Source organism: Rhipicephalus sanguineus, unplaced genomic scaffold, assembly GCF_013339695.2.
Source record: "Rhipicephalus sanguineus isolate Rsan-2018 unplaced genomic scaffold, BIME_Rsan_1.4 Seq574, whole genome shotgun sequence".
Classification (NCBI taxonomy): Eukaryota; Metazoa; Arthropoda; class Arachnida; order Ixodida; family Ixodidae; genus Rhipicephalus; species Rhipicephalus sanguineus.
In genome coordinates this window covers 34,797-60,001 of record NW_023615539.1, presented here as the reverse complement: position 1 = coordinate 60,001, position 25,205 = coordinate 34,797, and the positions used below count along the sequence as shown (strand labels likewise).

At 42.7% G+C, this 25,205-nt stretch overlaps 1 protein-coding gene and 2 long non-coding RNA genes across 4 annotated transcripts; 1 reads left to right on the top strand and 2 right to left on the bottom strand.

The window, feature by feature from the left end:
- Positions 1–6: 6 nt before the first annotated feature.
- Positions 7–1,684, bottom strand: LOC119377831 (uncharacterized; the record flags this gene model as incomplete). Its single annotated transcript, XM_037647132.2, has 3 exons — positions 1,349–1,684; positions 984–1,256; positions 7–626 (listed from the first exon to the last, which is right to left on the bottom strand). Coding segments are annotated over exons 1-3 (1,122 nt in total), but the record flags the coding sequence as incomplete, so codon positions are not given.
- Positions 1,685–1,855: 171 nt separating this feature from the next.
- LOC119377828 (uncharacterized) lies at positions 1,856–18,506 on the top strand. 2 transcript variants are annotated; one of them, XR_005180871.2, is made up of 5 exons: positions 3,575–3,589; positions 4,183–4,240; positions 14,559–14,650; positions 16,451–16,671; positions 18,492–18,506. It is a non-coding gene; the product is annotated as an uncharacterized LOC119377828 (long non-coding RNA). The 2 variants fall into 2 exon arrangements; XR_005180870.2 differs by lacking the exons at positions 3,575–3,589; positions 4,183–4,240; positions 18,492–18,506 and adding an exon at positions 1,856–2,042 and having other exon boundaries at positions 16,451–16,663.
- Positions 3,866–25,180, bottom strand: LOC119377829 (uncharacterized). Its single transcript, XR_005180875.2, has 3 exons — positions 24,907–25,180; positions 11,404–14,147; positions 3,866–5,008 (listed from the first exon to the last, which is right to left on the bottom strand). It is a non-coding gene; the product is annotated as an uncharacterized LOC119377829 (long non-coding RNA).
- Positions 25,181–25,205: the final 25 nt, after the last annotated feature.

The following is a 25,205-nucleotide window of genomic DNA, read 5'->3' as shown; positions in this document are numbered from 1 at the left end:
ACCTTCTGAAATGTATGTTACTACACCCTGTGGCGCAATTGCAATGAGAAACTTTGCAGTGTTGCTTCCTTTATACGTAGACCACGTTTCACATCTAGAAAGTAGAGATGACGGCCTTTCAATTTTAATTTCGAAGCAATCAATAATGACGGAAACTTTAGACCCAAATGAATCAAAAAAAGCTTGTGGCATAGTACGCTGCAGTGCCTCACGCCCTGGCCAAGCTATCTGCGATTTAAGCCGACAATATGCACCGTGCAGCCATTTGTCAAAAATCCTCGATACTGTTGCTTCAGAAATGTTGAAGCGAAATGCAAGGTCGGTGTTGTGAAGGTTCACCTTGATTTTCATCATGAAGAGGATGAATTCCTGGAATTTTGACAGGCTGTTGTTGATGTTGTGGGATACATCACTCTCCACAACTTTAAAGACAGCTGAGAGAACAGTGAAGTTTGCCATCCCTGTGTAGAACATGACTTTTCTGTCACAACTCCTTAGTGACTTTTCCGACATCTCAAGCTCCTCTTTCTCGACACGGGCGGCATAGAGGTGTTCATTCAGTGAAATGCACTGTTTCTCCAGTAGCTGAATGTCCTCCATGGTCATCTCTGTCTGCACTGTAACACCTGTAATGAAAAAATGCCGGAGATTTTAAAGTAATAATAACATCTGGGGTTTAACGACCCAAAACCACGATATGATTATGAGAGATGCCGTGGTGGACGGCTCCGGAAATTTCGACCACCTGGGGTTCTTTAACGTGCACCTAAATCTAAGTACACGGGCTTCAACATTTTCGCCTCCATCGAAAATGCAGCCGCCGCGGCCGGGATTCGATCCCGCGACCTCCAGGTCGAGATTTGAAAGTGACGCGATAATTTTGGCTCTCCACAGAAATGCTTCACAAAGCGCTTGCAAGGCATTCGCCTACAGGCCGGAAACGGCCTCGAACTTCACTAGGCGAAGCAAAAGTGTTAACTTACCTGTATCACTTTCGTCAGCGTCGGTTTCTCCAGTCGGGTGCGGCGAGAGTGGCCGATCGGCACACTGCTGGATCCCTAACGCTGCCGCGTCGGCCTCGGCACGCCGTTTCTGTGCTTCGGCTTCCCGCTTTTTGGCGTCCGCCTGCCGCTTTACGGCGCGTCGTTTTTCGAGGCGTCTGTGTCGTGAGGGGTCCGTGTTCTTGGCACTGTAGCCGAGGAGAAGCGACGGAGCCCAGTCAGGGTCCGTCTCGTCGAACAGTTTAGCTGGCTTTCCTACGAATGCAAAATGAAAAAAGTTACAAAACTAACATTTTTCGTTACATACCGCCTTTATCGCGCTGTGTAAGTCGAAAGCAATTCTTTACCTGTAATGAAGTGCACGCCGCAGACTCGCAGGTTGGGGTTCTCGATGTCTAAGTCAGCACGTTTAATGCGCGCCAGCCATAAACTGCGCCGCTTCGTGCTCAACGCTTTCGAGCGCTCGCACTGGTTCTCCACGGTCTTCGGTATCGAAAAGAAGTGGCCGTTAGTTGATCGTTTTCTCCCGCGGTTGTCACTGCGGTTGGAACAACCAAATATCGCGCACATGACCATGGTGACAACACCAACTACACGGATTGCTTGCAACGACCGTGGGATGAGCGGTTCATATGGTTCATATGCATGGCGGACACATATCCCAGCATTCCCATCACTGACGTCAGTGCAAGCTATGTATTCGAAATTAGAAACGGAAGCCGCCACCGCATGTTTCTACAGGAAGCAGATGGCGCTTCGCGCAGCAAGGAACTGAAACCGAAACATTTTGCATTATGGTTTTGTCGTGGTAACTGAGTTGTTTTCTCTCACTTTTTTTTTAAATTGCTAAATTTCTTAGATTCGTATGCAGAAATATTTGTTTTTCTCCTATTTTTGTAGAAGAAAAATCTTCTCTCTCTGCATGTTCGTCATTGCACGTGAGCATTCCTTGCTTGTAAGCGTTCACATTGAAGTTTAACCGGTTAAACCGTTAAACTCGCAGAAGTCGGGTGTTGTCACGGCTACTGTGTCACGGCAAAGGTGAGTCGTAATCCTTAAGATTGTGAACTTTCTGCGTATTACCGCACCGCCAGTGCAATCGTCGGCAAGTAGAACTTGCTAAAGTTATTTGTGCTTGCTCAGTAAAAATATTTAGCCGAAGAAAATGCGATTTCCGAGAGGAGAGGATATAGACTACACAGGTGCTCACATTGCACTGTTTATTCCCTTGCATGTGCGATTTCACGTGTGCAATCATTGTCGAACAGTACAAATGATTACGGCACATGCTTCCTCTCTGCAAAATAAGAATAATAAAAAGTTGAAAGTGAGCGCCCGTCCTGCCTAAATAACGTCCACTTTTCGGAGCCCTCGTGCACGGATACCAGTTTTCTTCCGTTTGCTTTACGATAATGTACGCATGCTATTTTTTTATCAAGGACGCCTTTCGTCACGATGGTTACGTTACCGTGCAGACGTGGTTTTTGACCGGCACCTGTAGCGCTGGCGTTGTCTGTCCATTTTTATTTACGGCATTTTCGTTCTTGTTCAAACGTCACAAACTTCTTGTAGACCAGCAGTACGCGAATTGTTTGTTTAAAATCAGGCGTTGTATTCTGTGTAGTGGCAAGTGCAACGATATGATGACAACAGCGTGATATAGTGCTTTGGCTACTCGCATTGTCACTGATTGGTTAAAGTACTGTTTATGGCACATCCAAGTTATTCCCTTCTATATTGCCGCATTTATTCCATAAATCTTCAGAATCGCAGATATTCATGCCGCTCACACAATGTCTGGCAAGTGTTGTGCTTTCTTTTGATGAAGTTCATTACTTCTGTCATTCTGTAGTTTAGGTAATGAGTCTAATGACACAAACAGTAAATTACCTCTATTTAACTACGACATAGCTAACTTGCATAACTCGATTGTGCTAGCTGTCCTATTTAGTGACTATTCTTGAATGTAAATGGGCTATTTTTGCTTTTAGATGAATTCTTAGGTACGCTAGATGATCAGCAGTATGGCTGAAGCATTACATAAATGATAAAGGACAAAAACAGGCACTATAACATGGGGCAGTCACGTGCCCTTGTTCTTCTCAATTTACTGTTTGCTACTTGTCCTCATAAGTTGCTCAATACGTTTCTTTTCAGCCTTGTAGAACTTACTTATTCTTTTGTGTGAACAAAACTCTACTTAGCATGCCACTTAAAGTGGAAGCACGTGCATGAACCAGCTTGTTTTTCCATTTGGCCCAGGCTTTGTCTTTTTAGGTGTTCATATTTATGTCCACTCTTGAGCTATTTAAATTGCTTAGACTTCTGCTGCACCTGAAAGGCATCTTCGGTAGGTACCAAGAAATAAAGCATTGCAATTAATTTATTTGAAAGTGAACTTACGTGCTTGTGATGAGTGGAGTGTGTGAGTATGTGATTAATGCTGCAAATGTGAGTGCTACAGGATTATGCAGCAGAAATAGGCACAAGGAGACATCTATAAATATCATCTGTAAAAGAGGTGCAACGTGAACAAGCGTCTCTTGTATCTTCATCGTGGCATCCGTGACTGCGCATCATTGCCGCAGGTAAAATAGTGCAGACCACGCATCAACAGTGCTGCTGTTGCAGATGACACGACATCACCGTGTTCGCTCAGCGTCACGAGAAGCAGTGCGGCTGCAGCCGCTATTTTTTTTTGCCAAAAAAATGCTTTTCGTATTCACTTTTGAGAACTCTTACATCGGTTTCCCAATTCAGCAGGGACCAAACTGTGATTGTACACCCCAAAGTAATTTTTTTTCCAAGTGCTTCAGCTTTCCTTTAAGCAAAGTTCGAGGATGTGTAAGCACTGCATAGAAGCATTGCAAAGCTTTAAAATTTATTGCACAACTACAAATAAGCTACAACGCAACGACACAAACTGCATATCAATCTTTATAAATAGACATAAAAACATTCGAACTAGACATCCAAACATACACAAAATGCAAGAAATATTTAAAACACTAGCGCAATCACATGAAAAGAATGCACCCTGCAAATGCCCTTGAACATGAATACAAAGTGGATTTTGTTTGTTGTTTTGCTCATGATAGGTGAGAGAGCGTGACAAGCTTTTGGAACAAGACCTTGGTTTTGTGAATGGAACAATTTGGTGCAGGTGATTTTTTTTTTTCAGGGTGCAAACTTTTATTTTGGAGCAGAGGACTAATCATGGTGTGGGTGATTGAAACAAGGTACATGAAATCTGCTCTAGCTCCTCCATTTACACTAAGTTCTGAACTTGTACGCACTTCTGAGGGCATAGGTGACTTTCATATTCTGCTTTCTGGTGTTTACAAGACACATTGGAATACTGGCAAATCTAGCTCCCATCTAGTTCAAACTTGAAGGTAATTTGAAAACTATTTGGTGTCCGTAATTGCATCATATTAAAATTTGTAAAAGCCCCTTGAAGTTTAGAATAAAGATGTGAAACAGTTATGCAAATAAAAATTTGCATTAATGTCAGCTGCTTACACAGAATCTTAATGCAGAGGGTGGTAACTGGGAAGCAGGTTAAGAACACTGCTCCTCTTCTAGCTAGCCCTGCTGTGGCGGTTGCACTAGCTCTGCATGTTGAGGGCACAGATCACCTGCGCTGCATATTGCACTCAAATGGCTGCTGGCTTAGGGTGTGCTGTTGCAAAGCAGGCTGAAATGTCTCAATACTTCTGTACTAAGACAGTGAAGATTATGAGTGCGCCAAAAAATAAGTTAACAAATCCTTGCAGAAGCCCTGGATACTTGAATGGCTGCCTTCTCTCTCTAAATTTGGGGTAGCTACAAACCCTTGGCGCTCACAATCAGTGTATTGGAGCAGGTTTATCACCATTGTTACATGCTTACTATATCGTCTATAGTGCAGGTATCTTCATGTCTGATTCAAATCATGTTATATAATTAGATGCACCTGCACCTTTTTTTCCATGTTGAATTAATGCACTGTGAACCACGGTGCAAGCCTGTGTAACAAAGCAGAGATAAAATATACATCTGCTATACAGACAGTTGCACAAAACCAGCCAACAAAACACATGGCAGTACAAACATGACAGCACAAAGGTTTGCTAAAGACATATATTGCAAGTTCTCTTGTAATCTCTCTCATGTGCTCTTAACCCTACTAAACAATCCAACAAAACAAAAAGCACCTCGTGAGGTTGCAGTGGCTAAAGCAAATTAGCATTGTACATCTGATGACAAAAATTTACAGGACATCCACAATATACTTCGTGACACAACCCTTCTGTTGATTGTGCACCTTGCTATTCATTGTCATAATTTCAATAAATATGCACACATATTTTACACTCCTTACTATGTTTGGTTTTATGCCTCATAGTTGAAAACTGTACATTTGACAAGTTCATATCAGGGCAGATGCTACTAAAAAAAAAAAATGCAACATTTTTCTTTAATTATATATTCAGGGTGTCTACCGACCGGGAAAACCGGGAAAACCGGGAATTCTCAGGGATTTTGGGTAGTCTGGAAATTCTCAGGGAAAACTCAGGGAAATTGTGCTCCCATCAGGGAAAATCCACAGTAACTTTATTCAAAAGGAAAGAAAGTCGCAGTAGCGCTGGCTCGATAATTTGTGAACGCATTTTTCAAATTAAACGGCCGCTACAACAGCGGGGAAGTGGCGCACCTCGATGCTGTCATCGCCTTCGGAGTGGTGAAGTGGGAGAGAATCCGGCTAATGCGTGGCATGCGGGAACACATGAACCACGACACATCGTATTGCGCATTGTTGTCATGGAAACGCGGTGTGACTACGCGGTGTAGTTCTGTATTCTTTCTCGCGCGTGCTGTGCGTTAGCCCCCGATATGGTGTTTTTGTTATCGCCGCGTGTCAAGTAACAAGCATGATTAGTTGTAGAAGCGGTAGCAGTAGGTGTAATGAGCTTGAGTTATCTTTAGGGATGGGCGAATAGTGAATTTCAGGTTCGAAGCGAATAGTGATCTGGTCGAATAATTTCGAATCGAATAGTTCGAATAGTACTCACCACGTATTATTAAGGAAAATGAGCATTTTCGTCATGACCCTCGCACAATATTTTTAAGAATTGGAACTGCGTATGAGTGAATGTCACTTTTTTGTTTTGAAATGAAGTGGAAGAAACCTTGAATAGTATCAACATCTGAATAGCAGTAGGTTGCAAGTGATAAGTGGTGCAATATGTTACTATTTAAAAATTACTATACTTAGTGCATATAAGCCCATATAACACGTTTTTAAACTTCAAAAAATATGTACATTTAACCTTGAAGTGTGGCTTCGCGGCAGTGCAGATTTCCCCTGGATGGGTTGTTTCACGGCACGGCAACCAGACGCTGCAGTGAAACCACCTTTACAGGGGGTTGTGTGCGGTCAAATGTATACATATATTCGTTCATTTCGAATAATCTAAATTCGTATCAAAGCGAATTCGAATACTTTAATATTCGTTCGAATATTCGAAACGCCCGAATATTCGCCCATCCCTAGTTATCTTGCAAGCGATCGCGATCGTTCAGGAAGCGGATGTCTTCGACAAGGTTGGTATCTGGCAAGCCATCCCGATCGGCGAGAAAAAAGACAACGCTTCATGGCTGTTATTGGAGAGCTCACTCGCTGTGATCCCAAGCTTCAAAGATGCTATTTAGGACTCCCTGAAGAATAGAATAAATTTCCAGGCGAGAGCTAGCGTAATAAACGGTACCATTCACAGCAAGTGAAAGCTTTTTTCTTTCTTTTTTTTCCGATGAGGGCATTGGCAGCTAAAACAAGTTTTAGGCAGTCGACCGATATTTTTTTGGGGCTACAGCTCGCAATTACCAGCCATACCACGTGGATGTTTGCTACAAAGCCGAATTACAAAACTTTTCAGAGCCAAGCCATAGCGGCGACCGAAATTCGCGACACAGGCGCTGGTCTCACTTGCTCGATTCGGCGCGCGATGTCGGAAAACAGTAACGTTTCCACCATAATCGGATGTGCCGTAATTCAGGCTTTTGCCGTGCATTCATGCGATCTTAGCCCGCAGCTATATTGCTTTTTTTTGCGATAGCAATTATATAGACACTCCGACGCAAATTTTTTGCCTTCGCCATGATCTTCCTTATCAAGACCAAATTGCGATTCCATCACCCCGCGCGTCGTATGCTCCATGTTCGAGTGAAAGCGCGCGAGCGCTGATGAATCGAGCCGACCGTCTCATTCCCGCGATGGGCACACGGAGATAAGAGTCAGAGGGTTGGGGAGGTGGGGGGGGGGGGGGGCTGCGTGAGTCCGACAGGAAGTGCGTACTTTGTACCAGCACGTGTGGTCGCGTGTGTCGCGGTATCTTCAGTGGGGATCAGCAGACGGCTCATACCTTTGTAGGTGTTGTGGCTCTAATTGCAAAACTTCCGTTGAAGCCATAGCAGTGGCGGATCCAAAGGGAGGGGGGAGCGGTAGCGGCGATCGCCCCCCTTAAGCCAGCCTCCGCTCCCTCCCTTCAGTGCCTGTCGTCCACCTCCTTTGTCAGGCTGCCTGTTGAGTTTGCCCCCTTTTTCAGGTTGCTTTGCCTGTCGCTGCCCAAAAGGGGTAAAGAGAATCTTGTCGCTGCTCTCTACCTCTCTCATCGCTCTACCCTTTCCTGCTTCCTTATGCACATTTACAATGAAGGCTTCTTAGGCACCGCCATAATCCCCTCTGGGTTGTTGTAAATATGCGTGACCTACCAAAATGCACCCCTGAGCAGGGGCTTCAGCCTTTGTACCCTCCCCCCCCCCCCTCCATTAGGTACCTGAATATAGGACACCTCTCTTCGTGCAGCGGCTGCGTTTCCTGAAGGAGCGAGCTGCTAGCTTATATTCATATAAAATTCTACCTTGTTCCTATCGGATTTACTATTTTGCTCTCGCGGTGAAACTGTGACTTTTTTTCTAACGTGGGATGGTTTTCGATGTTGTGCGTTCGTGGAGAGCAAATGGTTCGACTGGGCAACATGATAGCAAAGGCGTGGCATTGCTCTGGGCAACGCGCGAGGATATGACAACAACCCGCAGCAGCAGAACAAACGCAATTCCACAGTGCATTATACCCACATTTGTTTCGTCTTTACATGTGACACTCTGGCAAGGCATCTAACTGTGATTGCTGCACCGCAGACTCAACAAAATTGATTTTTTTTTCATGCAAAAAATAAAAAAAAGTTTTTTCACGTCGCCATATTAGTCGAGCATTCTTGTGGCATTTTCAATTTAAGATTAATCCTTCAGTAACTATGCCTTGCATGAAAGGTCAAATTTCAGTTTCACGAAGTTTCGATATAACGAAGTGAGTTGCCGCTTTTACCAACTTCGCTATATTGAGGTTTAACTGTTCTATGTACTATTCAAATGGGATTAAGTCGTTTTTATTTTCTATCGTGCGTACTAGAGAGTGACATCATCGAGCGACATGGTGTCTACCCTTCTTGACATAAAACAAAGTTCTGTTTCACTCAGGGAATTTTGCAAAAACACTCGGGGAAAACCTGGAAAACTCAGGGAATTTAGAAATGTCAACTCGGTAGACACCCTGATATTTTTGTTTTTACTTGTATTGTCCAGCTGGGTTTGTCTACGTTCATGAACTGGAAATAGGCTAAAATCATGTTTAAAGGACACAAGCTGGCTGTTAGCAAATCGGAAGTGTGCATTGTCTGGAGTTCCCTGGATAGCACTTTGTCTGCTTGCCGTTGCAGTTCACTAAAGCTACATTTTCAATATAACCATGATTCTGAAGCTCTCGTCAACAAGAAATGAAAAAGAAAGCATATCTTCACCTCAGAGACAAGCTTTCAATTTCACCTTTAAAATGTGTTTCTCTTAGCAAGCAATTTTTGGCAGCTTCTTATATTTAGCCATCTTGTTTTTAAAAGGCACTCTGAAGCTCAGGTCTGGATGAAATTTTTCCCATGATTTCTTTAACATGTGAGGAGTGCTGTTGCCTTCTTTAAAGGTACTGGAAACCAATTTTTCTCGATCCAGTATTTTATGGCGCAACAAAAAGCTCCCCCTCAGTATTGGTTAAACCTGCAGCGGTCGATTCCAAAAGTGCGTGGGTATATTGTAAGCAGAATTTTTAAATCTGAGAAGCCACTAACAAAGAGTCCCTCTTCTAGCAACGCTGAGAAGCGATAGCAATGCCTTCTTCGCAAACTGTTCATTACACTCAATGTTCTGCTTTCACACTAGTTAGTGCAACTGTGGTTAACCATCGTCATTTTGACATCTTCAACGTATTTTTTAATCTAAAAAGCAGGTGAATAAGTTTTGCGAGCGCTCGTCGTCACATGAAGTCCCTTACCATATCGCGAGCCAGGCACTCCTCGTACTGCTCCAACTTACTTATTCACTTACTTGGTGACACCTTCTTATTTTTCTAAACATTACGATCATACAATTGAAATCTGTGATTACCGGCCCAGGATGTGCATGTTTGCCAATTCCTTTTTCTTTCTGAAGTGTGTAGCCCAATGGAACGAGCTTGCAGAAAAGTATGTTGTAAAAATTAAATATTTGTATCTATGTTGTAACCTCCCATGCTGTAACGCCCAAGGGCAATGTGGGGTCATTCTTGAATAACCACAAAGCAAAAAAAAGTTGTCGGCAGTTGCCGCTACGTCCCCAACTACCAACTTTCATGCTGCCACTCATGAGCATTGCACCTCGTACGTTAAAGGGACACTAAAGGCAAATAACAATTAATGTCAGAGTGAAAGCTCTATGTATGACAACGTCTAAAACGCCAATATTATCAACAGCAGTGCCCTACATACCGAGAAGTTAAGCTAAATGTATCACACGACCTGCGCCACGAGTGGGACATTTTGGACATGATCCCGATGATGTGAGAGCGTCTGACTACAATTATTAACTAGTAATCAAACTAGCTGCAATAAAAAAAGAACCTCCCATGCATCAAGAGACGTAATAAAATAGGCGGGCGCGATAGATGCCCGCCTGAGCCTGAGCAGACGACAGCAACAAGCACGGCTGTGCCAGTCAGCCAAACACCACCTGAGATAGAAGTTAGGCATCCAAGTTGTGCCTCACTTTGGTGCGATCACTGTCCTACGCTCTGAAGGTGGCTATGGGTAGGCGTTGTAGCCATGACCGAGTTTTTTGTACGGACTACCTCACGGTGCACAAAAAAAGAAATTCCGCTGCAGCGGAATTTTCGTTATGTAGAAAATATCGGATCGAGTCTCTCTTTTGCGGAGGGTCATGAAGCAGGATGCACGCTCAATTCAAGGGGGAGACCAGATCTGCCAGCACTGCTTCAAGAGATACAAGGACATGCAAAGAAAAGTAGATGCAATGCAAACAAAACGTGTTTTGTCCGTGGTCAGAACTTCTGCCACCAATCTTCACGTAATCCATTCTCTTTAAACTCTGCATTGATGACATAAAGTTTGACAATGTACACATTTTGGCCAACAATAACCACAGCTCTTGGCGACCGCTCTCCAGAAATTCATTTCCATTCCTGAAGAGACGTTGCCTTTCATACCAATCTCTCAATTCTGGCACAGCACAACATCATAAGAGACGTATGGAGGGAATGCGTTCTTTAGCATGCAAGATATGAATTATACTCAACTGAAATAGATGAAAGAAAAGGAGGCTACAACTGAAAGTGCCTACTGTGGACTGAGGGATGTCTCTGCGTGAAGTCGCAAACCACGCAAATGCATTTAATTGGAACGATGTTTTTCTTTACAAAACAGTTCCCACTTTCCGACAATAGATCATTACTGTTGTTTAGCGAAGCTCAGAGAAGAAAAAAGACGTGTTATTGTATTTTCTTGTTACTAGAGATGCCCTTTACGCAGTAGCCATCACGCTCTGAAAACACAATGTTTGACATTTTCTGCTTTTGTTCCAATAAAAATGATGCAACATGTTTTTTCATATCATTCTGCAGTCCTTTGAGAAAATTTTGGGGGACTTTGAACAAATTTGAGATTGTGTTTTTTTTATTATAGATTTTTGAATCGAGGAGCACTTTTGCCTTCTTGGTGTTTCGAGCATGAAAATTTACTACTTTGAAAATTATTAGAGAAATACAAAAGCAGAGGCTCATTATTTACATAAAGGCCTATTCATACTGCAAATATGAACAAGCCAAGATGTTCACACATGTTCACAAGATGTTCATAGCGTCCCAAACTTGACTGATTTTCAAAAACGCAACGTTTTTCATCAATTTTAAAAAATACATAATTTGCTCAGAATTTCATGAAATGATAACAGCTCTTTCCTCTTTACTTCTACTTCCGCTAAAAAGAAACATATTTGTAATATATAGCTTCAGTAGCTGCCAGCATGGTTGCGAACTTACGAAAACACACTCTTCCGTAAAATGGTAGTCGTCATTGACTCGTAAACCGGCGACGCTTGTCCAATTTTCCTGTGTTGAAAAAAATTTTCATTTGAAAACGAACTGCGATTTCGTGCTGTGCAGTGATATGTGCACAAAATACAAAATTATCAGGAAAATCGGAAACATCAAGTATACACCTTATTTTTTTTTATATTTTGTGGAATCGACCAATATGCTACTACAATTGAGAACTGCGGCGGAGAGCGAGGGTCGTCTGCTTGAGCACGAATTGAGGCGATGCGATTTTTTTTCTTCTTTTTTTTACACCATGAATTGCCCTTGCTGGATTGTAGGATGCAAGTCTGGTGACCGGCGCATGTGAAGCTGCGAAATTATGTGCCCGCAAATGAATCCGGCGAGCGGAGTGGCTGCAGCGCATCGATGCACTTAACATCAGACTCCTCATCCGATCAATGCCTAAATGTAGGGACAGTAGTAGTGATAAACCAATCGATATCCACATTTCATTTATTCGACTTGGTTACGAAGCCATTTCCATTACGCAATCTCCAGACAGCGGCGCGAATTTTCGGAAATTGTACGTAATATTCCGAGCACGGCAAGTGACGTCTCTAATCCTGAACAATGCCGGAGCTTTCCAGCCGAGCGCTTCGAAGCCCTCCTCGATCTCCACACCGCAGATGAGTTATGTCGCGTAGGCTGCTTGGGCAAATAAAACTTCGTGAAGGCATTTCCCGCGTATTTTCCGTTCCATTAATCGGCCCGACAAGTGCGCGTTAGCACAGCGTGTTCATTTTCGGGGGAATTTAGAAGGGCACCATAAACTGACGGCGCCCCCCCCCCCCTCTCCCTTTTTCTTCCCACGTCTGCCACGGCAATCGCAAAAGGAGAGGGGCGCCCTAATTCCCGCAATTCCTTTTACCTGACCGCCTCTCCCTCCGACGTCGCCGCTGGCACACCGCAAAGCTGACTCTGCAGCCTGGTTTCAGAGGCACTTCTGAAGCAAGGACCTTTCTTGATGTCTTTAGTGCTTCTTTCTTTCCTTTTCTGAGGGGGCGCTGACGCCGCTCGTGCCATAACAAAATGTGATAATTTACTGGGATGGAGGCACTGTCCCAATTGCTCCAAAGAACTTGCATGCTACGGCCTGTTCTAAAGCGACACTTTTGAAGACTATCCACCTTTTACATTTTCCTGGGCTGCCCTCTGCTGTTTTATTAGGGGCCGGGACAACTATTTCCAGAACAAAAGCCTCCAAGATGGAGACGTTATGAGACTTTTCCACAGGTGTGGGAAAGCGTATGCATCGTGGCATCATGAAAGCGGCAGGTTGCTTAACTAGGTGTGGTCCACGTCTTCAGTGGCAACTCAATCGCTTTGTCACCGTGGCCAACCCTATCAAGTCCGTTTTAGTACAGTCAAATTAAAAGTTTTAACTTGCATTGTGCCATAGCTTAGTGTGGTTTCTGGCACTAACATGTCATACGAACGTCATATAGAATATGTTATCAAAACTGCCTAAAAGCACTTGTGTTAGTTGGTTATGGCATACTTTGCCGAAAACGTGAAATTTTCGTGTACATTGGCTTTTTTTTTTATTCCCAACTAATTTACTGCTACTTAATGTCGGGAACCATATTACATAGCTTCAGTGAATTTCATTGCTAAAACAAATGCATGTTATATACCATGCCCCTTACAGAGCACAAACTTTTGATTACTTCAGTGAAAGCCCAATTATTGGTTCACTTTATTATTCATAACAAAATAAAATACAACATACAGGCTTCAGAGGCACGAGTTCCAAGGGTATTGAAGGGTACGGATCAGCGTTCCATGTAGCATTTCTTTACTATGTCAAATTCCATAACACTACGCTAGAAACACAAAAACTGTCTTCAAAATATCCAACCCTGCTGGGACTTTCTTGCATCAGGTGATGTTCTCGAGTTCTCCCTCTTGACTTTTTGAAGTACGTATTTCACAAGCAAGCATCAGCAGAAGTCCAAGGAACTTCACTTTTGTGCACCGCTTGCTTCACAAAGTAAGAAAAAAGAGTGCAAGAGATTTCAGCATAAACTTCTTATAACCCAAGAGATAAAGGTATGTGAAATGAACATTATAGTGCAAACAGGGTAAAGAACTAGCACCAAGCACTGGTGTTGCTCCCCATCTCCCACTGGGCTCTTTCCATTTGTGCACATGCACTTGTAAGGCTTTAAACCTTTATAATGTGAAGCCCATATGAACTGAACACAGGTATATGGAATTTCTGTGTGTGTAGAACAAGTTTAATGCGCACAGAAAGTCATATGCAAAAGGACAGCATTGTAATATTCAACAATACACCTTGTGATACGTTTGTGCAGTATTACCTTGTTTGACTGAGGCACAGCCTCAAAACAGGAAAACATGAATGCAGTTTTCAGAGAAACGAGAAGTTCTTACACAAGGAAGAAATTTTAAAAAAGAATTGGATGCACCTTGAACACAAACTAATAAAAGAATGAGGCTTTGGCAAAGAAAGCATGGTGTACCAGCAACATTCCGATATAATGTTCAAACAAAAGCACTGTTCAGTCAGTTTCGTTGATGTGGATAGGGTGATGAATCTGCACACAACGTCACAGTCGGCAGCCTTTTAGTCATAGCAGGTAGACGGCCTCCAAGTGAAATCGGGAAGATCTGTCCATGCAGCTACCACGGTGGCTTTCACTTGGCACCCTTAGTGGTCCTGTGGCCTGCAGCCAACAATGAAAGCATATCACCAACTTTGACGGTAATTTCCATCCTCCACAGAGAGGTTTGGGAATTCCTAGGAACTGGAACAGCAAGAGCGCCTGAAACCCATGTGCACCAGGTTCTTCCAAGAACGTCTGGGAACTCAGACGCTGCCAGCATTCTCGTGTTTCAGCCTAGAACCTGACAACCTTGTCATTGGTTGTGCCACCTCCTGCCAACATAGCCTTCTTTTGCCACACGCACGTGTCTATGTGTCTGCTGCACAGTGCTACTGTCATGTAGATTTCACCACACCATGTTGTCACACTGTACTCTTGTACACTCTTTTATCATAGCCCCTGCAACTGAACCGGAATCGCTTCTCACATTAGTGAAATCATTCATGCTGACAAAGAGTATTGTTCTTGCAGGTGCTGCAAAACAAGGTAATGATCCCAAGGTGACTTACATGCCATGGAAGATTCATGAGAAATGTGTGTTTATCAGAATATAAAGCACGGGAGTAAGTAAATGTTCATGCAACATCCTTACGTTCTTAAGGGGGGACGTGTCAATGGGAATGGTAAATTTCGTTAAAATGTTCAGTTTTTCAATTTATTTTTTTTCTGCAATCCTCAGACCATGTTTTACGTCATGGTGAAATATTAGACCAAAATAAGCAGTAGGAGTTGAAAAAAAAAAACATTTTACTAGTGTGCTGTTATCAAAAACTATGAGAAAATTGGGCTTTAGAAAATGAAAATCTGCTGTTTTCCCTTGACACAATGCCATCCTATTGGCGTCATCATAAAGAGGACAGATAGAGCTCAAGATAGCCACAAAGCTGCATTTCTCCAATGAAAAATAAAACCAGCTTCCTTCTGAGTTCCATTTTTTTTAGCTTTTAGCTCCATTTTCTTGGAGCTCCATTTTCTCAGCTTTCATTTTTTGAACAGTTGCTATCAGTCATCCCTGTGCCATTTCTCAACAAATAAAGATATAACCATTCTGTTTTCTGCACCTAGATCCTGAGACATTGGTGAGTGCGGTAAAGCTGTCCATATTTGTCTGCACGCCATACAGATTTTTATAACTGGCTTTTTGTAAAAGTTTTTAGTAAGACAATGAGTACAAGAAATGTCAAAAATTTTTTTGTGTGCTTATTTGAGTACTAAAAAATAAACCAATAGCTTTACGGCACAGAACGAGCCCTTGTGAATATGCTTATGCAAAAATTGTGACGAATTTATGTCTAATTCATTAATTAATTTTGGGATGACAATGAGAGAGTATCAAGTGTTGTAACTCAACAACTACAACAGATAGCTCAAAACCGACTTCAGTTATGATATCAGCACAACATATCACATCTGCATGCCAAATTTCATCACTTTATCTCCATAAATAACCAAGATAGTTTTCATTGCCACGTCCCCCCTTAAGTCATGTCTCACTGTACGATTACGAGACTTTATCAACTATTCCATGCACTGCAGTGGACTGTGGGATTTGGCAAAGAAAGCGTGGTGTACCAGCAGCCAAGTACCTCAGTTCTGTTTCTTGACTGCAGCAACAGGTCGTGTTTGAGAACTTGTCGAAGTTAAACACAAAGCCTCCCGTTACTGCAAATTTCATGGAGCACTTGATTTCGTACACAAGGGACCAATTATTACACCCTGTATTTTATTAATCACGCATGAACCACAACAGCCTCTTTATTAAGCACAACAGCAGGCACTTAACCATGCAGTGAAAGCCTAGGTTCTGGATTGTAAACACAATGCATGGAAGATTTACACAGCTTGTGCTTACTGTACTGTAACTAAAGTGCCGTAAGGAAACTCAGCACTTTCCATAGAAAAACGAAGAGCAGCAACTTCATTTCATCTTCTGGGCTATTATTCTATAGGGAGATAAAGGCTAAGTAAACGCAGGAAGGTTAACCAGAAGATAAATATCCGGTTTGCTACCATGCACTAGGAAAGAGGTAAGGGGGTGTTCTAAGCAAATGTGCATGTATTTGTGCATAAATCGATTTTGTTAAACATGCGGTACAACTTCTGCAGCTTAGAGACAAATATTTCCATTACAAAATGTGTGCCGAGTAACTGCTTCAGAAGATTGTTATGCTGCTCCAAAGTGATGTTTCAGCAGCTCCAGATGCTTGTTATTTTGCACTTAGGATTAAGTTACAGCTGGTCCTGTTTTCTGTGTGCTTCCTTGTTAATTATTAACAGTTCTGAATAATTCATTAAGGCTATTGTATATGTTATTTTTTTGCTTACCATAGTACTGACTTCCTGTTTTTTTTTTTCCCTTTCAGACAGTAGCTGCCTTGGCCTCTACAGATGTCGGCAACATATTTTCCTAAACATGCATAACAGGTGCAAATCATTCCTCCGGACACCGCGCGTTGATTGTTCCAGATACAGGGATATTGCACAGAAATGCCTCTGATGAAATTTCACGCTCCTTTGAAGACACTGGAATATTGCAAGTTAATAAAGTCATCAAGTCTGTAAACTGCAAAAGCTTACATCATGAGTATGCAAATTCACTCTCCTGGCAAAAACACTTAAGGTATTTTTAAGTGTTTGCCTGAATGTGGTTAGCCAATCAAGTAAACAGTTGTAAAGGGGCCCTGCAACACTTTTGAGCACGGTTAGAAAATGCTGCCGATCGATATTCGAGGCACCCGAGAACATGTGAGTCAAACAATATAGCACAGCATGTGGCCCGGAGTTTACAATTAATTTTCAAGGGCAGCTAGAAATCGCTTACTCTTTCCTCGACAAATGATGCCATAATCCAAGATGATCATGTCATAAACATAAAGTCCACGGCCATTGGCTGATTTAAGCATTGTGAGCTGCATAGTTATCGTGGCCGCCGCAACGTGGTCACGCTGCACGCTCGTGATTATAATGAAAGTAAGGCAAGTGTTCAAAGAAAGAAAAGTACTCAAGGTCACGCACACTGAAAAACTGACGTAGCTTCTTGCCCCCTTATCATCCCCCTTTGCAAAGCTTTCAGCACACTTGCTGGTACAAAAGGAGAGAGAAAGCACGTGACAAATCCCTGTAACTGCACTCGTACGTGATAGATTCTAAAATTTTGTGGAAGCTGATTCATGAGACATTACCGCCATTAAGGAAGTCAATTCAACAATTACTTTAAGAAGTGTTGCAGGGCCCCTTTAAGGAGACCGCGGAACCTCCAGAAAAGCTGCTATGCTGTTTAAAGAAAACAATCCTAAACAATCAAAACAGAAAAATAGAAATGAACATTTATAAACAAAAAACAAAAGGACATCACGCCTCAAATTTTTGCTCTAACACTGCTTTCTCGTCGTGAATGTGCAGAAACGATGGTCTCCTTTCGATAATACTGCGAGGCATATAGGAATATGCAGACAGCAGCAAAATGCAGTCTCGTGTGCACCTTGGTTGTGCCCCATCTTATATACACCACAGTATTATTCAGAGATGCCACACCAACGAGCCTGTATGAAAGAATGACCTCCCCTGTGCAAGTGGATGCCAATCACCATGACACTTGTCAACATCTTTGCTTCCTTACAAAGTAATTATGTGGAACAGTAAATATCCAGGAATACTCAAACATTGTACACCTGATGTTATGATGTTCTGGAGTTGCAAATTGGATAAGATATTTAGTACCTCTGTTAAAATGCTCGTCAAACTTATTAGCTTGTTGCTATAAGTGATGAAGACAAGTTCGAAACTTACCACCAGTTTGTCCTTACTGGCTATATTATTTTGCTGTTATTGTTATAGCTCCAAAGGAGCTGTGAAAAATTTTGTTGGTGGCTGGCATACCTGTTGCTGTTGCTGACATACGGGTTTTATGGCTCTTTCAAAGCCATAATAATGTAGGAATATAGCCAATAAGGACAAATTGCTGGTGAAATGTCCCCTCGAACTGCCTGTGGAACATTTACTCCCTTTATGAGGAGAAAAGCTTAGGGGGAAATCGCAAGTTGGTGAGTTGAAGCGGTCGATAATCTTGCATAGGGTCAGATCATGGCACTGTTCAGCAGCAATGTCGACGAGTTCAGATATGGCAAGCACGTATAAACTAGTATCACTCCGTGCCGTTTCTGGTAGGTCTACGGTGTACCAGAAAAGGCAGTCGGAATATCGACGCAAGCGGCCAGACTTGCAGACTGTGTATGAGTACTCATGAAGTCATAAAGCCCCATGCCCAAGGTGACCAGGAGGATGTTTGAAGAGAGGCAGAGATGTTTATGTTGTGTTTTTCTGCACTGTGTATTTGTCTACAGTTCGTGCTTCTCGTATATCATGGATCCATGTTAAGTCGCCTAATTCCTGTTTTATTGCCAGGAGAGGCCATGTTGAACGGTCTGCTGCACAGATAAGGACTAAATTTCGCTACACTCCAAACATGAGACAGGCGCTCGCTCTCTGAGATGGAAGAATTCCACCCAGCTGCGAATAGAAGGCAGCTGGCAAGAACATGATCGTGACCATGTTGACATTAAGCGAGAACTGACATCTATGCTAGGAACACTGGCATCAGTACAGACTTCATTTGGGGCACAATCATCAAAACGAGCTAGTGCGAGTGATGAAGCAGTACTGCAATGAGCTGCGAAAATGTTTGGCCAGGACCCCAAGAGAAGTGCAGCAATTACGGCACAGTTACTAAGGATCCAAAATAAAAGCAGGTAAAGAAACATTTTGAAGGAAGAAAAGAAGGAATCTACTTGTAGCACTTCAAGATTTATGCACTTCGTTTCATATAGCAGAAAACACTACAGCTGTAGCTGTCCTAGAGCTTGGGAAATTTTGCCCCAAACAAGCAAGGTCAGTAAAGGCTTTCTTTCATTTTAGGAAATGCAAGAAAGCAGATAAAGCTCGTTTTGGACCACACCTAAGACAAGATATGGAAATGTTTTTGTTAGATGTTTAGTAGCCACAAGGAAAACAATCTGCATGCCTACTGCTGCAGCATACATCTTCAGCAGCAGCATGGCATGAAAGGTCCCATTTTTTGGCTTTCTTTCAGTCGAAATATAGCTTGTCTTGACGTAAATTGCTGTTGGGAGGGGGGTAGGGGCACATATCAATCCAAGGTGTAAGAAACTTGGTAAGCACTTGCAGCAATGCCTGTATGTTACAAAAATACTATTTTCAGAAAATCAATTTTTTTCGATGACCTTTAACTTGTCCCCGTTAAAGTAAATGAGGGCAAAGGAGCAGTACACCTTTTCATGTGGAACACATTGCAGTGTCCCTATTTGTGTATAGCTATGCGCTGGCAACCACGGCTGGGCAAAGATACTTTGAAATTGTGTCGCGATACGAGGCAAGAAGTATTTGAGATACAGATACAAGATACTGCAACACTGATTGTATCTGATATGATACATTCCAATTGTATCTTAAGATACTTCGATACATTCTCAAATTTGTTAATATATATCCATATAATGCAGCATTAAACGCCTATGCACATAAATTTTCGCTTTAAAATTTATTAACTGCGACCAATTGTGTTTCTTTGAATGAAAACTCTGTTAGTATCTCAAAAGTTTTGCACTTCTTGTTCAACGTATTATATCTGTTTCATTCCGAAACAACTCATTGGCATTGTTTTAGCTGCTTAACATGACAGCTCTTTATACATTTCGCTAATAGCGGTTCTTGCTTATAGCTTTTGTATTGATAGGGGCTAGTCGCTGCTCTGCTTGCTGAACACCAAGCGGGTTGTCAACCAACCATATGAACTTCAATAAGAAGCCTCCGCACGATGGTACAAATACCGCTGTGCAGTTCTACCTTGCCGGTAAACATATTACGGTTTCGCAATTACGGATCACCGGACAGGTGTACGTCACCAAGAACATGTGCAGCCCAGAAACTATTCAGACGTATTGTAGATTTGCACAAAGCGCTGCAGGACGCCGCCGCTATTCACATTATTGCCACTTATAGATCCGATTACCTGGTGATTAGCAACAGTAAAAGAATTTTGGGAAGCCTAAACAACGAAAACAAACATATATAAGTAAAATAGAAAAGTGGCTCCGTATCAAACACAGCAAATAAAAATGGAAACACGATACAGGAAGCACGCCCAAGAGCAAATAATAATCGTTGCGTTTTACGTCAAGAAACCACGCTATGATTATGAAAGACGCTGTATGGAGGGTTCCAGAAATTTTGACCACCTGGGGTTCTAAAACCTACATATAAGCACAAGGGCCTCTACTATTTTCCCTCCATTGAAATCCAGCTACCGCGACCTTCGGGCCAGCAGTCAAGCGCCATAAGCACTGGACCACCGCAGCGGGTAACCCTTAATAGCTACAATTGAATTCAGTGCCTATGTAAAATAGAGTAAAACGGCTCGTTGGGACGCTCATGACAAAAACGGACCATTTGGTATAACAGCGTTTCTCGAATATCTTTGCGAAAGTATTTAAGATGGCACCTAATAATTTACGTTATTATAATGCAAACTCAATTTGCTATTTTCTTTGCAGTAAGCAGAATTATCGTTACTGTATACTCCAGGTGTGCCCAGATTATTATATATTTGTTCTCAATATCACCTTTACATAGCAGTAAATTCAAGTACAATATAAGTATGTAAACTTATATTCCACTTGAAGAAGAACAGCAGCAGAAATGATGCAGACAGTTAAAACTAGGAATAAAGCAGAGAGCTTACCTTGGCAGCACGTTAAAGGCATATTGCAGTAAACAGACCGGCAGAAAAGAAAACAATATAGAGACATAGATAATGTACGAGATGGAAAAGAAGGACAGCTAAGAAAGAACTTCTGCTGACAAATTATGATTTTAAAAACTCTTTGGATAAAAGAAAGACAGACGTACGCCAATACAGCGCCTGTTAGGTGAATGCTTGTTCTGTTAAATCCAGCAGCGGTACCGTTGGTGCTATAGCTGTTAGAATCTTATTTGCATATAAGTCCAATTCATTGCATGTAATGCAAACTTACATTCACGAGATCCTTCAAATCGCCGATGTGTGAAAGCCACAAGAGGCAAAGCAACCCGCCATTGTTGCATTCTTCAGGCTTCGTAACGAAGCACCACACAAAAGGAACTTCAATAAGGACTTTACAGCGGCATCAACTAGTGTGCAAAAGACCCCGCACGCATTGTAGTGTGCAGCAGTGGAGAGTGGCTAAGTGCCAAGCGTCATGGCACTGACAAAACTAAAAAAATAAACGATTAAACAAAAATTCAGCTGGGCGCAGACGTTCGTGCTCTTGTCTGTCGAGACGACGCGAGCGCCACCTCATAGCTCTGCTCAACCAATATATAGGGACGCTCAGAGCTTATTGCCTATCCTTGCTGGAAAACTCTTGCGGAAAGATAATATAATGTCACTGCCTTTAGTTTTATTCTGGTGACTTAGTGGCAGCAGTATCAGCTTGAGAAGCGGATATCGGCCAACGTTTATCGCTTCGCACGGTGGTGGTGCGATCACAGTATCTTGTATCTTAAGATACACGATACATTCTTCAATGTATTGGAAATACAGATACAGATACTTGTTTTGCGAGACGTATCACGATACAGATACAAGATACCCAAAGAGTATCTAAGATAGTAGTATAGATCCAAGATAGTAGATAGCAGTATCGAAGATACATGTATCTTCGATACTGCCCAGCACTGCTGGCAACGACGTCAGTGAAGACAACCGATCCACTCGAGAGGCACAGCATGAAAGAGTGAGGAAGAAGACGTTCCCTTCGAGTATGACATACCATACTTCTGCTTTTCGCAATAAAGCTCCTGTGCTTTATAAACTGCGACAATATTGTAGGCTCAAGAAACACTGGTGCAGATTGTATGAGTAGGCTGCAGATGTAGGCACTGCCCATAACAAACAATATAGCTGTCAGACTGCTTAGACTTCAATGGTCAGACTTTATATCTTCCTACAACAATTTGCATACATGTGTTTCTCGTAAGTTTTTTGTTCCACACACTTCGGACAGTCTATTGTTTAAACTCTCAAAAGGGGGAATTTGTCATGTGGTATGCGGTGTTTGTGGTGTTGTGCGATGCATTGACGGAGATGACAAAACAGCGGAAATGATGAAATCATGAATTTGACCAATAGTAAACTGACGTGAAGAGAAGAGAGGATAAAAAGAAAGTGCAAGCTATGAGAAAGGAACTGAAGGAAGCAGTTGCAGGTCGCAAAAGCTTGTCGGGTCCTGGTCCTGAAGCCACTTGCTGCCTAGTTAAACCACTCGCCTGGCTCCCTTTTGCTTGGCACTAATGTAGCGAGCTCCAGTTCGCTGCACATAAATCTGGGACGTACTCCAGACCTGAGCCTTCTCTTGGCTGTCTGGAACTTGTTTGTGCCACTACTACCCTCCCGTCAGTCCATGTCAAGTTCATACCGTCAGTGCGAGGCACAGCCCAACGACCCATCGACACCACACTGCCAGCCAAATGCGAACCATCACAAATAATAATAATAATAATAATGATAATGTTTATTTGCCATCTTTGTAATATACAGATGGGGGGATTGTAGAAAAAAAAGCTGTCCCCGGACAGCTTGACTAGCCTACAACCCTATGTATTTGGGTTGACTGGATTACGTGTCTAATCTAGTCAAACTTGATTCATTGAATAACGTATGCCTTGTGTAATCCTTACAGTACATATAAGGTGGTCACTTGCATGTCATTCTTCTTTGTATTAAAATAGTAATTCGATATGTAAACGATGCAGCTACTATGATTTCACAAACCTTGCCTCACTTACCAACAGCATACGACAACAAGACGGCCATCTCTCTGTGGCCAAAATGACATTTTAAACAGTTCTGCTGAATACCAGCGTTGTGAGAAATCTGTAGAGTGGATGTAGTGGACTAGATGACTTGTGAACATAGGTGAAGAACAGCGTCAAGGCAGCAAAGGCAAGTGGACCACATGAAACCACGAATTGGGGAGTCCATCATTCATTCAAATGCTGGCACTTTAGAACCACCAGGTGTTGTCCCTTTTTTCATACAAGAACCACACAGGTGGCCCAAGAACTCACTGATGGTTCAGTTATGCCCTTGGCCAACGTTTTGTCACCGTTCATTTGAATGACACAGTGGTCTCACGAATCTGGACAAACTGTTTGACATGGAGGCTCTTCACTTCTTTAAAGCATCGACACTCTCTTTTTATGTCGTCAATGGTCAAACAGTCCTTGTGCATGAGTAAATTAAAGTCATAGACGATGCCTTTCAGCATGTGGTTCACTTTCTAGGCTTCGGACATTTCGTTGTCCATTCACCAATATAAAGCTTATATGCAGCCCCAAATGGCAAATTCCTCCTCATGTGTTTAGAACCACACCCAGGCCATTCCATTCAGGCAGTACATCATGTTAGCCATTATACTAGTTTGGTGACACCTGTCAGTCTTGCTGGCTCAGTTGTACTCAGCCAGCCAATCTTTCACATGCATATTATCGGTACTGCAGGAAGTGCCAGGATCTCAGAGTTCAGTCAGGACAATCTGGTGTGGTTGAGCTGTAAAAGGTCCAGTGGGCCTTTTAGCTGACATGATAAAATGGCCCATAATATGTCAGCCGTGAAGTTTTATGATGTGCTTTGGATGTGCCGAGGTCCACCACCAAAGCTGTTGCAGGGAGATGTCAGAAAGTAGTTAGCTTGTATTAGCGCGGTACATACGAGAAGTAGACACAACACACAAAGAAGACACAGGTAGGCGCCCACCTGTCTCTTCTTTGTGTGTCGTGTCTACTTCTCGTGTGTACCGCACGAGAAGCTGAGTTCATGGATAACCAACTCGCCCGAACTACAACACTTCAGAAAGTAGGTTGATTTAGAATGTTTACACGAGGACAGTGAAGAAAGCCAAAACAAAAATGGCGATCCAGGCAACAGCATTTCCTCTCCGTCCTCAACGTAAGCTGCTCATAACAATGTTCATAACGTTTCTACTAAATGGATTTGTCAACATTTCTACTAAACGGACGACGAATGTGCTGCACCTGACAATTCCGTGATTTGCAATGGTGCTAGTGATAGTGAATCAAGAGTGACTTCATAATAAAAATAATGTCTGGGGTTTTACACAACAAACGCACGATATGGTTATGAAGCACGCCGTAGTGAAAGGCGCCGGATATTTGGACGAGCTGGGGTTCTTTAACGTGCGCCTAAAATTAAGTATACGAGCCCCTACCAGTTCATCTCTATCAAAATGCGACCGCCGAGTTCGAAAAAAAAAAAAAAAGGCACTTCAAGCTTTTCAACAAACACTCCTCTTGAAAGCGTGTAGCAACTATGTTCCACCACCATAATGACATTAACAATCATACTAAGCACCGCAACGTAGAAGCTTACTAGCAAGTGCTTGGAACGGTGGATGCGCCTCCAATGCTTTACTGAGCACAGACATCTTGCATAAATTTCTATGCAGTGCACGTACCAGTTGCAACTCCAAGTTGGACGCGTTCGCCTAGCGTCATCAAAATCACTACGGATTTATGCGTACAACGCGGTCACAATAAGTGCTACTGTAAATGTTTCGGCGTGGTCCATGGCCATGAAATTTGACTGACTCCACTGAATTGGCACCGCGCCCAAGTCGGACACCGCGTTGCGAGTTTCAAACGTTAAGTGGTCCCTTTGCGGCAACACCGCTTTCATATTGTTAATTTCCACGTAACAATATGCCAACACTGCACACAAAGTAATGAGAAATAGCACGGCACTCACCTCGACCGCGCTACTAAATCGCGCTGTGCAAGCAGATGGCAAGCAGCGACCGCCTGCAAACAAACTTCACCTCTAGAAGAGCCAAAGGGCCTGACAATCGCGCTGACAATAGACGAAAGCTACATAGAAGGAACCGCGCTTGTGCTGTCCCGTGTCGTTCCTTCTACGTAGAGAGAGAGAGAGAGAGAGAGAGAGAGAAGCAACTTTACTATCCTTCTACGTAGCTTTCGTCTATTATCAGCGCGATAAAGTGTACACTATAAACTTCACCTCACGAAACCGTTTGAAGCCATACGAGT